At 49.2% G+C, this 17287-nt stretch overlaps 1 protein-coding gene across 3 annotated transcripts in view; it reads right to left on the bottom strand.

Annotated features, from left to right (window-relative positions):
- The window catches only part of LOC135376886 (uncharacterized), a 33950-nt gene extending 17176 nt beyond the window's left edge, over positions 1-16774 (bottom strand). The window contains exons 1-5 of one of the 3 annotated variants that reach the window (XM_064609328.1): positions 16558-16774; positions 10892-10994; positions 8183-8278; positions 3575-3670; positions 1325-1420 (exon numbers count right to left, since the gene is read on the bottom strand). In XM_064609328.1, the coding sequence (XP_064465398.1) occupies positions 1325-1420; positions 3575-3670; positions 8183-8278; positions 10892-10994; positions 16558-16580 (414 nt within the window). In that variant the 5' untranslated portion in view covers positions 16581-16774. Of the gene's footprint in view, positions 1-1324; positions 1421-3574; positions 3671-8182; positions 8279-10891; positions 10995-11830; positions 12580-15834; positions 15923-16557 lie in introns of those variants that run through there. The other 2 variants (XM_064609329.1, XM_064609327.1) reach the window with 2 other exon arrangements.
- Positions 16775-17287: the final 513 nt, after the last annotated feature.

The raw sequence follows: 17287 nt of genomic DNA, 5'->3' as shown, positions 1-17287 counted from the left end.
ATAGAGTCATAATTACCGCGGAAATTGAACGTACACCACCCCGCTACAAATAACGAACGGTTGACGGGAAACACTGCACCTGGCCCGACCGCCTCTTCCAGCCGCAATTCTCCGGAGCAACTGGCGATAACTGGTTTCCGCGGCAAATGGAGAGGGCGCTCACCACCACCGACAAGCAAATCACTTCCGTTCCCCTGGTAACGGGGAAGTTGCGAGCGCCGCCACACGCGAGAGATGGCGATCCGATAACCGCGCGTCGTCTGCTAGCTCGAAATGCGTAGACGTGGCAGCGCTTTCCAAGGAATGCGGAGAGGAATGGAAATTCGGCGCTAGCAGACGATGCCTGGTTATCGGATCGCCATCTCTCCCGTGTGGTGCTGCTCGCAGCCCCGCCGCCACCAGGGGAACGCGATGACGCGAAGGCAGTACAGCAATTACGAACACCGGGCGCTATTAGCGATATCATATTTTCACAGCTCCAATCACGTCACCGCATGGTCGGGCTAAGCCTAAACGACGAAATCTCGCCGAAGTCCCCTCGTCAAAACACGTACGCGAAAAACCTGGGCTACCCTCGATATCTTTTTGGCACAGTGCCAATCACTTCAGCGTGTGGTCGGGCTAAGCCTAACCGACGAAATTTTGCACCAGCCGTCCTACCCCCCCCCCCCCCCAAACACGCAGTAAACACGACAAGCCTGCGATATCATATTTTCACAGTTCGAATCAGTTCAGCGCGTGATAAGCCTAAACGACGAAATTTTGCCGCAGCCCCGCCGTCCAAACACGCAGTAAACACGACAAGCCTGCGCTATCAGCGATATCATTTTTTCACAGTTCGAATCAGTTCAGCGCGTGATAAGCCTAAACGACGAAACATGAAAAGCCTGCGCTATCCGCGATATCTTTTCGTTTCACAGTTCCAAACACTTCTCGCGTGGCCCCTTCCCTCCCTGGCATGCATGAAAAATATAAACACTGTGCTTTCCGCCATTGCTAACACCACATCTCTAATCACGCGCCCAGGCACTCGAGCTAAGCCCCATTTTTTATCGGGAAAACCCGCTGCCTGCTTCCCTCTCAGACAGGCGTCGTCAATATGAACACTCCGGGCTTGGAGCCATTGCTAACACCACTCTCTAATCACGCGCCCTGGTTCAGCCTATTTTTTTCGGTAAAACCCGCCGCCTGCCCCCCCTCCCAGACACCCGTCGTAAATATGAACACTCTCCGCCATTGCTAACACCACATCTCTAATCACGAATACGTTCTAACGCAGGATCTCTAACGACGCCCGCCATAAATATGAACACGAGACACTTACCGAGCCAACACGTAGTACGTCATCCTCGCTTTGAACACTCCTCAGGGCATTAGTCCACGTCTGTGAACTAGGGTTCCGTCTCTCGTCAAAAGATGCCTGGGAAAGAAAGGAACAATCAGACGTATTCCTAGCTGTGTGTCCAACGTTAACGTACGCAGTGGGGTCGGCTTCTAATTCTAAACGACGAAATCTGGCCGAAGTCCACTCGTCAAAACACGTACCGAAAAACCTGGGCTACCCTCGATATCTTTTTGGCACAGTGCCAATCACTTCAGCGCGTGGTCGGGCTAAGCCTAACCGATGAAATTTTGCAACAGCCGTCATACCCCCCCCCCCCCCAAACACGCAGTAACCACGAAAAGCCTGCGCTGTCCGCGACATCTTTTCTTTTACAGTTCCAATCACTCTCGCGTTGACCCGTCCCTCCCTGGCATGCGTGTAAAATATGAACACTCTCCGCCATTGCTAACACCACATCTCTAATCACGCGCCCTGGTTCAGCCTATTTTTCGGAAAAACCCGCGGGCTGTCCCCCTCCCAGGCACGCGTCCTAAATATGAAGACACATGGGAAAGAAAGGAACAATCAGACGTACTCCTAGCAGTGTGTCCAAGGTTAACGTACGCAGTGGGGTCGGCTTCTAATTCAACTACGCGGGCGATTTCGACAGTTCAATGAAATTTTCTTGCACTATATCAGTCGTAACGCGATCCACTTGCCGCCATACTGAGAGTAGCAGAGAAGTCATTATTAACACGCTCTTTTCTTTACAGAAAAGAGCTGAACAGGCCAGTAACATGCACCACAAGAATTGATTCATCGCCAAAGGTTACACCCCCTGTCTACACTGGCTGACGTGTGCATTGGAATGATAGCAATCTGTCCGACACATCAACACACGCATTAAACATGAACAGAATGCACTCACCGCAATAGAGTCATAATTACCGCGGAAATTGAACGTACACCACCCCGCTACAAATAACGAACGGTTGACGGGAAACACTGCACCTGGCCCGACCGCCTCTTCCAGCCGCAATTCTCCGGAGCAACTGGCGATAACTGGTTTCCGCGGCAAATGGAGAGGGCGCTCACCACCACCGACAAGCAAATCACTTCCGTTCCCCTGGTAACGGGGAAGTTGCGAGCGCCGCCACACGCGAGAGATGGCGATCCGATAACCGCGCGTCGTCTGCTAGCTCGAAATGCGTAGACGTGGCAGCGCTTTCCAAGGAATGCGGAGAGGAATGGAAATTCGGCGCTAGCAGACGATGCCTGGTTATCGGATCGCCATCTCTCCCGTGTGGTGCTGCTCGCAGCCCCGCCGCCACCAGGGGAACGCGATGACGCGAAGGCAGTACAGCAATTACGAACACCGGGCGCTATTAGCGATATCATATTTTCACAGCTCCAATCACGTCACCGCATGGTCGGGCTAAGCCTAAACGACGAAATCTCGCCGAAGTCCCCTCGTCAAAACACGTACGCGAAAAACCTGGGCTACCCTCGATATCTTTTTGGCACAGTGCCAATCACTTCAGCGTGTGGTCGGGCTAAGCCTAACCGACGAAATTTTGCACCAGCCGTCATACCCCCCCCCCCCCCAAACACGCAGTAAACACGACAAGCCTGCGATATCATATTTTCACAGTTCGAATCAGTTCAGCGCGTGATAAGCCTAAACGACGAAATTTTGCCGCAGCCCCGCCGTCCAAACACGCAGTAAACACGACAAGCCTGCGCTATCAGCGATATCATTTTTTCACAGTTCGAATCAGTTCAGCGCGTGATAAGCCTAAACGACGAAACATGAAAAGCCTGCGCTATCCGCGATATCTTTTCGTTTCACAGTTCCAAACACTTCTCGCGTGGCCCCTTCCCTCCCTGGCATGCATGAAAAATATGAACACTCTCCGCCATTGCTAACACCACATCTCTAATCACGCGCCCAGGCACTCGAGCTAAGCCCCATTTTTTATCGGGAAAACCCGCTGCCTGCTTCCCTCTCAGACAGGCGTCGTCAATATGAACACTCCGGGCTTGGAGCCATTGCTAACACCACTCTCTAATCACGCGCCCTGGTTCAGCCTATTTTTTTCGGTAAAACCCGCTGCCTGCCCCCCCTCCCAGACACCCGTCGTAAATATGAACACTCTCCGCCATTGCTAACACCACATCTCTAATCACGAATACGTTCTAACGCAGGATCTCTAACGACGCCCGCCATAAATATGAACACGAGACACTTACCGAGCCAACACGTAGTACGTCATCCTCGCTTTGAACACTCCTCAGGGCATTAGTCCACGTCTGTGAACTAGGGTTCCGTCTCTCGTCAAAAGATGCCTGGGAAAGAAAGGAACAATCAGACGTATTCCTAGCTGTGTGTCCAACGTTAACGTACGCAGTGGGGTCGGCTTCTAATTCTAAACGACGAAATCTGGCCGAAGTCCACTCGTCAAAACACGTACGCGAAAAACCTGGGCTACCCTCGATATCTTTTTGGCACAGTGCCAATCACTTCAGCGCGTGGTCGGGCTAAGCCTAACCGACGAAATTTTGCACCAGCGTCATACCCCCCCCCCCCCCCAAACACGCAGTAACCACGAAAAGCCTGCGCTGTCCGCGACATCTTTTCTTTTTACAGTTCCAATCACTCTGGCGTTGACCCGTCCCTCCCTGGCATGCGTGTAAAATATGAACACTCTCCGCCATTGCTAACACCACATCTCTAATCACGCGCCCTGGTTCAGCCTATTTTTCGGAAAAACCCGCGGGCTGTCCCCCTCCCAGGCACGCGTCCTAAATATGAAGACACATGGGAAAGAAAGGAACAATCAGACGTACTCCTAGCAGTGTGTCCAAGGTTAACGTACGCAGTGGGGTCGGCTTCTAATTCAACTACGCGGGCGATTTCGACAGTTCAATGAAATTTTCTTGCACTATATCAGTCGTAACGCGATCCACTTGCCGCCATACTGAGAGTAGCAGAGAAGTCATTATTAACACGCTCTTTTCTTTACAGAAAAGAGCTGAACAGGCCAGTAACATGCACCACAAGAATTGATTCATCGCCAAAGGTTACACCCCCTGTCTACACTGGCTGACGTGTGCATTGGAATGATAGCAATCTGTCCGACACATCAACACACGCATTAAACATGAACAGAATGCACTCACCGCAATAGAGTCATAATTACCGCGGAAATTGAACGTACACCACCCCGCTACAAATAACGAACGGTTGACGGGAAACACTGCACCTGGCCCGACCGCCTCTTCCAGCCGCAATTCTCCGGAGCAACTGGCGATAACTGGTTTCCGCGGCAAATGGAGAGGGCGCTCACCACCACCGACAAGCAAATCACTTCCGTTCCCCTGGTAACGGGGAAGTTGCGAGCGCCGCCACACGCGAGAGATGGCGATCCGATAACCGCGCGTCGTCTGCTAGCTCGAAATGCGTAGACGTGGCAGCGCTTTCCAAGGAATGCGGAGAGGAATGGAAATTCGGCGCTAGCAGACGATGCCTGGTTTAGGTTTAGGTTTAGGTTTGCCTAATCCCTTTTGAGTCAGGGCAGGTGACGTGAGGGCACCACAGGCAAAAGAAAAAAGAGAAAAAAAGGAAACAGAGTCTATGAAGGTTGGAGCGGTTGTAGGTGGGTCGGTTCCAGGAATGTCGCTGCTGTTGGCGCTTCCGGTCGCTCCGGCTCGGTCGGCAGGCTTGTTTGCCTTGGCTTGGCTCCGATGGCTATCGCTGGCGTCGCTGCTGCTTCCGGTGTTTTCGACGGCGAAGGTTTGCTCGGCTTGGTTCCTGACTTGGATTTGTTGTCGTTTCTTAGGGCACTTTTAGTCAGCCTATCCCAGTTCACGAGGTGTTGTTTACATCTTTCGGCGATGTCGCTGGGGTTTGCTGTTTCAGATGGAGTTGTCAGTCCTAGCATTGTTGCGATGTCAAGGTTTGCTGGGCGAGTCGCCTTGGTGGCTTGGCACCTCAACAGGACGTGGCTTAAGTCCTCTTTCTCCGCACCACATAGGATGCATAAGTCGTCGTTGTGGTTAAAAAGCTGGGACAGTCTCTCTCGCGTCAGGAGGGCCCCCGTTCTAGCTTGGAAATATAGGCCGCTAGCGCGGTCTCCTCTGTAGAGGTTGTATGGGCTGGGCTTGTCTCTGTATGTGGCGTAGAGGTTCATGCTCTGTTTGTTTCTTACGCGTTGTCTCCAGTAGTCGTTCTCAGTTTTCTTCATTTCTTTGTTGATTTGTTGATTCCATTCTCTGGCAGTGTTTGTTTTATGGCGACTGGTCCCCTTGCTGGATTTGGAATCTATTCGGTTTATTCGTTTTATCCAGTTCGTCTTTATGCCTGTGTATCTTACATGGTGGAAAATTATTTTTGCTAATCGATTTCGTGGTAGATGGATCAGTCTTCCCAAGTATCTTGTTTTTGACCGTGCCTCTCTGTATTCGAAAGTTGACCATGCGACCTCCCCTTCTATGGCAGCATTCGCTGTGGCTAGGTTCCCTCCCAAAATCCATTTGCCGATCTCCCGTTGTTGGCGTTCAAGGATTTTCATGGTACTGGCGCTGTAGCATAATGCTTCATTTGCGTAGGTGGCACATGGAACTGATGTAGTCTTCCATAATAACTTACCGACGGAATATGGGTTGTAGGAGTGGCGGGCGAGGTGCCACACGTGTCCCTTCTTTTTGTTTGTTGTCGCTACGATTGTTTTTTCATGTTTCTCCAAGTAATTTAGTTTGTCTTCGATGAGCACCCCCAGATACCTGTAGTGGTGGGTGTGTTGGACGGTGGTATTTTGTAGTCGGAAAGTTTCGTTGCCGCTGTTGTTCCCCCCAATCTTCATCCATTGAGTCTTTGATCTGCTAAACTTCATTCCGTGAGCCTCTGCCGTCCGAGTACATATGTCAAGGAGGCGATGCAGGTCTGTTGGTGTCCTGGCGATGAGTAAAATATCGTCTGCAAAAGCCAGCGCAGGGATGTGGGTGACAGTCTCCTCGCCCAATGTGTCCCGGGTACTAATCTTGATCCCATTGTGGCAGTCTTCAAGTTTTATCAACAGCTCATTAAGGAAAATATTAAATAGCGTAGGTGACAATGGGCATCCCTGTTTCAGTCCCACCATCTGTTTCACTTTGCAAGATTTGTAGGCATCCAGTTGGTACGTGCAGTAGCAGTCAGAGTACATGTTTTGTATAATGCTGATCATGCGTTCCGGGACTCCAATCTTTCTGAGTTTTTCCCAGAGTACCTCATGAGGGACGGCGTCATACGCCTTTTCCAGGTCGAGGAAAGCTAAGAATAATTCGTTGCCTGTTTTCAGGGTGAGCTCGATCAGTTGGGTAAGGATATACAAATTATCGCTTCCTCTTCTGTCTTCGCGAAAGCCATTTTGTAATTCGCTCAGCTTATCATCGAAGGTTTTCGCTATTCTTTTGTTAATGACAGCTGCAAACAATTTGGCGATGCTGTTTTGTAGCGTTATGGGTCGATACGAATTGAGATCGTCTTTTGGTTTTCCTTGGCCTTTGTGTATTAGTCGGACTGTGCTTTGTTTCCACTCGTTGGGTAGTTGACCCGTCACTAATATGTCATTAAAGATTCTTCTGAGGGCTTCTTTGGAAATGGGTTGGAGTATTTTTAGGAAATCATTTGGGATCCCATCTGGACCAGTGGCTTTACCCTTCGCAAGTCTGTTGATATGTTCTGTTAATTCCTGTTCTTCAATTGGCCTCAGGAGTTCTTCCTGCTCGTCTTGGAGTGGTTGTGTTATATATTTGGCTTGTGCACTTGTTCTTTTCTGAAGGTCGTCTTGTTGTTGATTGAAGTAGCGGGTCATGTAGTTCTCGATTTCTTCTTTACTGCTTATCGGATCGCCATCTCTCCCGTGTGGTGCTGCTCGCAGCCCCGCCGCCACCAGGGGAACGCGATGACGCGAAGGCAGTACAGCAATTACGAACACCGGGCGCTATTAGCGATATCATATTTTCACAGCTCCAATCACGTCACCGCATGGTCGGGCTAAGCCTAAACGACGAAATCTCGCCGAAGTCCCCTCGTCAAAACACGTACGCGAAAAACCTGGGCTACCCTCGATATCTTTTTGGCACAGTGCCAATCACTTCAGCGTGTGGTCGGGCTAAGCCTAACCGACGAAATTTTGCACCAGCCGTCATACCCCCCCCCCCCCCCAAACACGCAGTAAACACGACAAGCCTGCGATATCATATTTTCACAGTTCGAATCAGTTCAGCGCGTGATAAGCCTAAACGACGAAATTTTGCCGCAGCCCCGCCGTCCAAACACGCAGTAAACACGACAAGCCTGCGCTATCAGCGATATCATTTTTTCACAGTTCGAATCAGTTCAGCGCGTGATAAGCCTAAACGACGAAACATGAAAAGCCTGCGCTATCCGCGATATCTTTTCGTTTCACAGTTCCAAACACTTCTCGCGTGGCCCCTTCCCTCCCTGGCATGCATGAAAAATATAAACACTGTGCTTTCCGCCATTGCTAACACCACATCTCTAATCACGCGCCCAGGCACTCGAGCTAAGCCCCATTTTTTATCGGGAAAACCCGCTGCCTGCTTCCCTCTCAGACAGGCGTCGTCAATATGAACACTCCGGGCTTGGAGCCATTGCTAACACCACTCTCTAATCACGCGCCCTGGTTCAGCCTATTTTTTTCGGTAAAACCCGCTGCCTGCCCCCCCTCCCAGACACCCGTCGTAAATATGAACACTCTCCGCCATTGCTAACACCACATCTCTAATCACGAATACGTTCTAACGCAGGATCTCTAACGACGCCCGCCATAAATATGAACACGAGACACTTACCGAGCCAACACGTAGTACGTCATCCTCGCTTTGAACACTCCTCTGGGCATTAGTCCACGTCTGTGAACTAGGGTTCCGTCTCTCGTCAAAAGATGCCTGGGAAAGAAAGGAACAATCAGACGTATTCCTAGCTGTGTGTCCAACGTTAACGTACGCAGTGGGGTCGGCTTCTAATTCTAAACGACGAAATCTGGCCGAAGTCCCCTCGTCAAAACACGTACGCGAAAAACCTGGGCTACCCTCGATATCTTTTTGGCACAGTGCCAATCACTTCAGCGCGTGGTCGGGCTAAGCCTAACCGACGAAATTTTGCAAAAGCCGCACTGCCCCCCCCCCCCCCCAAACACGCAGTAAACACGAAAAGCCTGCGCTATCCGCGACATCTTTTCTTTTTCAGTTCCAATCACTCTCGCGTTGACCCGTCCCTCCCTGGCATGCGTGTAAAATATGAACACTCTCCGCCATTGCTAACACCACATCTCTAATCACGCGCCCTGGTTCAGCCTATTTTTCGGAAAAACCCGCGGGCTGTCCCCCTCCCAGGCACGCGTCCTAAATATGAAGACACATGGGAAAGAAAGGAACAATCAGACGTACTCCTAGCAGTGTGTACAAGGTTAACGTACGCAGTGGGGTCGGCTTCTAACTCAACTACGCGGGCGACGTCGACAATTCAATGAAATTTCCTTGCACTATATCACTGGTAACGCAATCCACTTGCCGCCATACTTAGAGTAGCAGAGAAATCATTATTAACACGCTGTTTCCTTTACAGAAAAGAGCTAAGCAGGCCAGTAACATGCACCACAAGAATTGATTCATCGCCATAGCTTACACCCCCTGTCTACACTGGCTCACGTGTGCATTGGAATGATAGCAATCTGTCCGACACATCAACGCACGCACCAAATATGAACACAATGCACTCACCGCAATAGAGGCACAATTACCGCGGAAATTGAATGTACATTTCGCCGTAAGTAACCGAACGCTTGAGGGGAAACCCTGCTCCTCGCTCGACCGATCCTTCCATCCCCAATTCTCCAGAGCAACTGGCGAAAACTGGTTTTCCCGGCAAAGGGAGAGGGCGCTGACCCCCACTGACAGCAAATGAGAACGCGTTGCGCACCTAACGTCATCGATGACGTCTCAGCACGCTTCTCCTTGGGAGGGAGTGGCAAGATAAGGGTGAACGCCCGGCGCTAGGAGCCATTTTTTTTTTCCACAGTATTGATCACTTGGCCTTCAGTCACTTCCGTTCCCCTGGTGGCGGGAGAGCTGCGAGCGCCTCCACACGGGAGAGATGGCGATCCGATAACCCCGCGTCGTCTGCTAGCTCCAAATGCATCGACGGGGCAGCGCTTTCCACGTTTTGCGGGGAGGAATGGAAATTCAGCGCTAGCAGACGAAGCGTGGTTATCGGATCGCCATCTCTCCCGTGTGGTGCCGCTAGCAACCCCGCCGCCACCAAGGGAACGGAATGACGCGAAGGCAGTACAGCAATTACGAACACAATGCGCTATCAGAGATATCTTATTTTCACAGTTCCAATTACTTCAGCGCGTGGGCGGGCCAAGCGTAAACGACGAAATTTTGCCTCAGCCCCCCATCAAAACACGCACACAAAAAGCCTGGGCTACCCGTGATAACTTTTTGGCACAGTGCCAATCACTTCTGCGCGTTGTCGGGCTAAGCCTAACCGACGAAATTTTGCAAAAGCCGCACTGCCCCCCCCCCCAAAAAAAAACACGCCGTAAACACGACAAGCCTGCGCTATCAGCGATATCATATTTTCACAGTTCGAATCAGTCCAACGCGTGATCGGGCTAAGCCTAAACGACGAAATTTTGCCACAGCCCCCCATCAAAACACGCGCACAAAAAGCCTGGGCTACCCGTGATAACTTTTTGGCACAGTGCCAATCACTTCTGCGCGTTGTCGGGCTAAGCCTAACCGACGAAATTTTGCAAAAGCCGCACTGCCCCCCCCCCCCAAAAAAAAAACACGCCGTAAACACGACAAGCCTGCGCTATCAGCGATATCATATTTTCACAGTTCGAATCAGTCCAACGCGTGATCGGGCTAAGCCTAAACGACGAAATTTTGCCGCAGCCCCGCCGTCCAAACACGCAGTAAACACGAAAAGCCTGTGCTATCCGCGATATCATATTTTCACAGTTCGAATCAGTTCAACGCGTGATCGGGCTAAGCCTAAACGACGAAATTTTGCCGCAGCCCCGCCGTCCAAGCACGCAGTAAACTCGAAAAGCCTGCGCTATCCGCGATATCTTTTCGTTTCACAGTTCCAAGCACTTCTCGCGTGGCCCCTTCCCTCCCTGGCATGCATGAAAAATATAAACACTGTGCTTTCCGCCATTGCTAACACCACATCTCTAATCACGCGCCCAGGCACTCGAGCTAAGCCCCTTTTTTTATCGGGAAAACCCGCCGGCTGCATCCCTCTCAGACACGCGTCGTCAATATGAATACTCCGGGCTTGGAGCCATTGCTAACACCACTCTCTAATCACGCGCCCTGGTTCAGCCTATTTTTTTTTTTCAAGAAAACCCACCGCCCGCTCCCCTCCCAGAAAGCCGTCGTAAATATGAACACTCTCCGCCATTGCTAACACCACATCTCTAATCACGAATACGTTCTAACGAAGATCTCTAACGACGCCCGCCATAAATATGAACACGAGACACTTACCGAGCCAACACGCCACACGTAGCAGGTCATCCTCCTTCTGAACACTCCTCTGGGCATTAGTCCACGTCTGTGAACTAGGGTTCCGTCTCTCGTCAAAAGATGCCTGGGAAAGAAAGGAACAATCAGACGTATTCCTAGCTGTGTGTCCAACGTTAACGTACGCAGTGGGGTCGGCTTCTAATTCTAAACGACGAAATCTGGCCGAAGTCCCCTCGTCAAAACACGTACGCGAAAAACCTGGGCTACCCTCGATATCTTTTTGGCACAGTGCCAATCACTTCAGCGCGTGGTCGGGCTAAGCCTAACCGACGAAATTTTGCAAAAGCCGCACTGCCCCCCCCCCCCCCCCCAAACACGCAGTAAACACGAAAAGCCTGCGCTATCCGCGACATCTTTTCTTTTTCAGTTCCAATCACTCTCGCGTTGACCCGTCCCTCCCTGGCATGCGTGTAAAATATGAACACTCTCCGCCATTGCTAACACCACATCTCTAATCACGCGCCCTGGTTCAGCCTATTTTTCGGAAAAACCCGCGGGCTGTCCCCCTCCCAGGCACGCGTCCTAAATATGAAGACACATGGGAAAGAAAGGAACAATCAGACGTACTCCTAGCAGTGTGTACAAGGTTAACGTACGCAGTGGGGTCGGCTTCTAACTCAACTACGCGGGCGACGTCGACAATTCAATGAAATTTCCTTGCACTATATCACTGGTAACGCAATCCACTTGCCGCCATACTTAGAGTAGCAGAGAAATCATTATTAACACGCTGTTTCCTTTACAGAAAAGAGCTAAGCAGGCCAGTAACATGCACCACAAGAATTGATTCATCGCCATAGCTTACACCCCCTGTCTACACTGGCTCACGTGTGCATTGGAATGATAGCAATCTGTCCGACACATCAACACACGCATTAAACATGAACACAATGCACTCACCGCAATAGAGTCATAATTACCGTCCATAATTGGAAACTGCTGCTCCATCTTACAAATTTGTCGTGCACGTCTAGGTATTTTCCATATTTTTTAAACATTTCCACATCTTTCATATTCAACGTGCTGGACATGTTAGTGTGCAACCCCTGATATCGAATCCAAATCTTAGTCAGCATGGGCCCATGAACACACCGGTGTAATATGAGCCAAAATAGGACTGACGAGATGTCGACAAGTTGTAAACCGCTGTTCGATCTTACAAATTTGTCGGCACGTCTAGGTGTTTTTCATATTTTTTAAACATTTCCACATCTTTCATATTCAACGTGCGAGACATGTTAGTGTGCAACCCCTGATATCGAATCAAAATCTGAGTCAGCATGGGCCCATGAACACACCGGTGTAATATGAGCCAAAATAGGACTGACGAGATGTCGGCAAGTTGCAAACCGCTGTTCGATCTTACAAATTTGTCGGCACGTCTAGGTGTTTTTCATATTTTTTAAACATTTCCACATCTTTCATATTCAACGTGCGAGACATGTTACTGTGCAACCCCTGATATCAAATCAAAATCTGAGTCAGCATGGGCCCATGAACACACCGGTGTAATATGAGCAAAAGTAGGACTGACGAGATGTCGACAAGTTGCAAACCGCTGTTACATCTTACAAATTTGTCGTGTCCGTCTAGGTGTTTTTCATATTTTTTAAACATTTCCACATCTTTCATATTCAACGTGCTGGACATGTTACTGTGCAACCCCTGATATCGAATCAAAATCTGAGTCAGCATGGGCCCATGAACACACCGGTGTAATATGAGCCAAAATAGGACTGACGAGATGTCGGCAAGTTGCAAACCGCTGTTCGATCTTACAAATTTGTCGACACGTCTAGGTGTTTTTCATATTTTTTAAACATTTCCACATCTTTCATATTCAACGTGCGAGACATGTTAGTGTGCAACCCCTGATATCGAATCAAAATCTGAGTCAGCATGGGCCCATGAACACACCGGTGTAATATGAGCCAAAATAGGACTGACGAGATGTCGGCAAGTTGCAAACCGCTGTTCGATCTTACAAATTTGTCGGCACGTCTAGGTGTTTTTCATATTTTTTAAACATTTCCACATCTTTCATATTCAACGTGCGAGACATGTTAGTGTGCAACCCCTGATATCGAATCAAAATCTGAGTCAGCATGGGCCCATGAACACACCGGTGTAATATGAGCCAAAATAGGACTGACGAGATGTCGGCAAGTTGCAAACCGCTGTTCGATCTTACAAATTTGTCGGCACGTCTAGGTGTTTTTCATATTTTTTAAACATTTCCACATCTTTCATATTCAACGTGCGAGACATGTTAGTGTGCAACCCCTGATATCGAATCCAAATCTTAGTCAGCATGGGCTCATGAACACACCGGTGTAATATGAGCCAAAATAGGACTGACGAGATGTCGGCAAGTTGCAAACCGCTGTTCGATCTTACAAATTTGTCGGCACGTCTAGGTGTTTTTCATATTTTTTAAACATTTCCACATCTTTCATATTCAACGTGCGAGACATGTTAGTGTGCAACCCCTGATATCGAATCAAAATCTGAGTCAGCATGGGCCCATGAACACACCGGTGTAATATGAGCCAAAATAGGACTGACGAGATGTCGGCAAGTTGCAAACCGCTGTTCGATCTTACAAATTTGTCGGCACGTCTAGGTGTTTTTCATATTTTTTAAACATTTCCACATCTTTCATATTCAACGTGCGAGACATGTTAGTGTGCAACCCCTGATATCGAATCCAAATCTTAGTCAGCATGGGCCCATGAACACACCGGTGTAATATGAGCCAAAATAGGACTGACGAGATGTCGGCAAGTTGCAAACCGCTGTTCGATCTTACAAATTTGTCGGCACGTCTAGGTATTTTCCATATTTTTTAAACATTTCCACATCTTTCATATTCAACGTGCGAGACATGTTACTGTGCAACCCCTGATATCGAATCCAAATCTTAGTCAGCATGGGCTCATGAACACACCGGTGTAATATGAGCCAAAATAGGACTGATGAGATGTCGACAAGTTGCAAACCGCTGTTCGATCTTACAAATTTGTCGGCACGTCTAGGTGTTTTTCATATTTTTTAAACATTTCCACATCTTTCATATTCAACGTGCGAGACATGTTACTGTGCAACCCCTGATATCGAATCCAAATCTTAGTCAGCATGGGCTCATGAACACACCGGTGTAATATGAGCCAAAATAGGACTGATGAGATGTCGACAAGTTGCAAACCGCTGTTCGATCTTACAAATTTGTCGGCACGTCTAGGTGTTTTTCATATTTTTTAAACATTTCCACATCTTTCATATTCAACGTGCTAGACATGTTAGTGTGCAACCCCTGATATCGGATCTACCCCGTTTATTTGCATCATCACCTGATAAAGTGCAGGTCCCGCACGAAAGGCTGTGTGTAATAAAGTTTAATTTCAAAGAGTGCGTCATTCCGTGGACTTGTTGTGTTTCCACTACAGTCATAGAGTATAATATAAGCGTGACCCATTTTTTCCCCCAGAATGGGTTCACTCACGCAAAGGAAACGGACAGGGGTCAAGTGATCTTCCCGAAGGGTCTGTCAAAGTCAGTGAAATGGATGCACGTAATATCCCGGACGACAAAACGATGTATTGAAAGTAGGCGAAAGCACACGGACATGAAGATGCTTGTGCGGGCGACACGGGTGCTAAGTGCCAAATGACGCATGTTTTAATGCCCTTCGTGCAGAACTATACGGACAGTTTCAGTCTGTGATGAGCAAAGTACAGGGTGTGTGCAGAAAAACATGACCCGCATTTTTATATGTAACTCGTTGTCTACTTAGCCGAGGAACTTCCGGTGGCGCACGACGGCGTATTTATGCGTGCGAAAGCTAGAAAAAAATCCTGGAAGCCATACTCAATGTAAAAAAATAAACAAAGCGCGAAAACATGGGCTTCCATGCATTAGAATAGGGCGGTCATGACACTGCATGGCAGTGTATTTCGGTCTCATAAGAGTTATGTGCAGGCACCGCTAGGGGCACTGCCGATGAGCATCCATGTGGGACATCGTTTCGATTTATGCACCGATAGCTCCCCTAGCGGTACTTGAACACAACTCTCCTACGTGCACCATGTTGCCCTTTCACATACACCCTGTTGCCCACCATGTTGCCCTATTCTGATGCACGGAAGCCGACGTTTTCGTTGTTCCGTTTATTTTTTAAGCTGGGTATGGCTTCCACAATTTTTCTACAGATTTCGCACGCATAAATGCGCCATCGTGCGCCACCGGAAGTTCGTTAGTTAGGTAGGCAACAAGCTATGTGCCTAAATGCGGGTCATGTCTTTCTGCACACACCCTGTTCATCAAGATTGTACTTAACGTGTATTCACACGAGGGACATCCTCGCGGAGTATTCTAGAAGAAGAGAAAGCGAAAACATTGCTCACAGAGCCGAAGTTCTGACCCGTGTTATGTTGAGCATTCACACGGCGAGGAATATCGGGGTGGCGAACTGCGCATTTACGAAACGACACTTAGCAGACGACACTTAGCAGACGACATTTAGCAGACGACACTTAGCAGACGGGTCTTGCTTAGAACGTACAAAGAGTGTTGGTGGTTAACCACATAATATAATAACCAGAATTACCTACCACGTTGCACTCTCATTGGTCGCTTGCTCAGTGTTGTGTGAATTATCTCAAACTATGGGCTCTGCGTGGAGCTGTTGGAGCCTGGCGTCGTTATACGCGTTTCAGATTTCCAGGCGATTGCGAGCTTATGTGGAAAGGCACCAGCACGTACCTGAATCTTTTGCTATTCTTTATTCATTAAAAGGTCACCATCCATATGCTTCGTCGCAGGCTTTGTCACACCAAGGAAAACGATGTGACCTCCGTTGATTTCCAGACTGCAACGTGCTTATGAGGAAAGGCATTGGCATGTACCTGGATCTTTGCTTCCTCTTGAAGACAGCCCGGAGTGCATACAGACCTTCCTTTTTTCTTCTCTCCACCGTTTGTCACCGCAGTAAACACGACAAGCCTGCGATATCATATTTTCACAGTTCGAATCAGTTCAGCGCGTGATAAGCCTAAACGACGAAATTTTGCCGCAGCCCCGCCGTCCAAACACGCAGTAAACACGACAAGCCTGCGCTATCAGCGATATCATTTTTTCACAGTTCGAATCAGTTCAGCATGTGATAAGCATAAACGACGAAACATGAAAAGCCTGCGCTATCCGCGATATCTTTTCGTTTCACAGTTCCAAACACTTCTCGCGTGGCCCCTTCCCTCCCTGGCATGCATGAAAAATATAAACACTGTGCTTTCCGCCATTGCTAACACCACATCTCTAATCACGCGCCCAGGCACTCGAGCTAAGCCCCATTTTTTATCGGGAAAACCCGCTGCCTGCTTCCCTCTCAGACAGGCGTCGTCAATATGAACACTCCGGGCTTGGAGCCATTGCTAACACCACTCTCTAATCACGCGCCCTGGTTCAGCCTATTTTTTTCGGTAAAACCCGCTGCCTGCCCCCCCTCCCAGACACCCGTCGTAAATATGAACACTCTCCGCCATTGCTAACACCACATCTCTAATCACGAATACGTTCTAACGCAGGATCTCTAACGACGCCCGCCATAAATATGAACACGAGACACTTACCGAGCCAACACGTAGTACGTCATCCTCGCTTTGAACACTCCTCAGGGCATTAGTCCACGTCTGTGAACTAGGGTTCCGTCTCTCGTCAAAAGATGCCTGGGAAAGAAAGGAACAATCAGACGTATTCCTAGCTGTGTGTCCAACGTTAACGTACGCAGTGGGGTCGGCTTCTAATTCTAAACGACGAAATCTGGCCGAAGTCCACTCGTCAAAACACGTACGCGAAAAACCTGGGCTACCCTCGATATCTTTTTGGCACAGTGCCAATCACTTCAGCGCGTGGTCGGGCTAAGCCTAACCGACGAAATTTTGCACCAGCGTCATACCCCCCCCCCCCCCCAAACACGCAGTAACCACGAAAAGCCTGCGCTGTCCGCGACATCTTTTCTTTTTACAGTTCCAATCACTCTGGCGTTGACCCGTCCCTCCCTGGCATGCGTGTAAAATATGAACACTCTCCGCCATTGCTAACACCACATCTCTAATCACGCGCCCTGGTTCAGCCTATTTTTCGGAAAAACCCGCGGGCTGTCCCCCTCCCAGGCACGCGTCCTAAATATGAAGACACATGGGAAAGAAAGGAACAATCAGACGTACTCCTAGCAGTGTGTCCAAGGTTAACGTACGCAGTGGGGTCGGCTTCTAATTCAACTGCGCGGGCGATTTCGACAGTTCAATGAAATTTTCTTGCACTATATCAGTCGTAACGCGATCCACTTGCCGCCATACT

Source organism: Ornithodoros turicata, unplaced genomic scaffold, assembly GCF_037126465.1.
Source record: "Ornithodoros turicata isolate Travis unplaced genomic scaffold, ASM3712646v1 ctg00001347.1, whole genome shotgun sequence".
Lineage (NCBI taxonomy): Eukaryota > Metazoa > Arthropoda > Arachnida > Ixodida > Argasidae > Ornithodoros > Ornithodoros turicata.
Note: the sequence above shows the minus strand (reverse complement) of the source record. Positions and strands in the feature narration are given on the sequence as shown.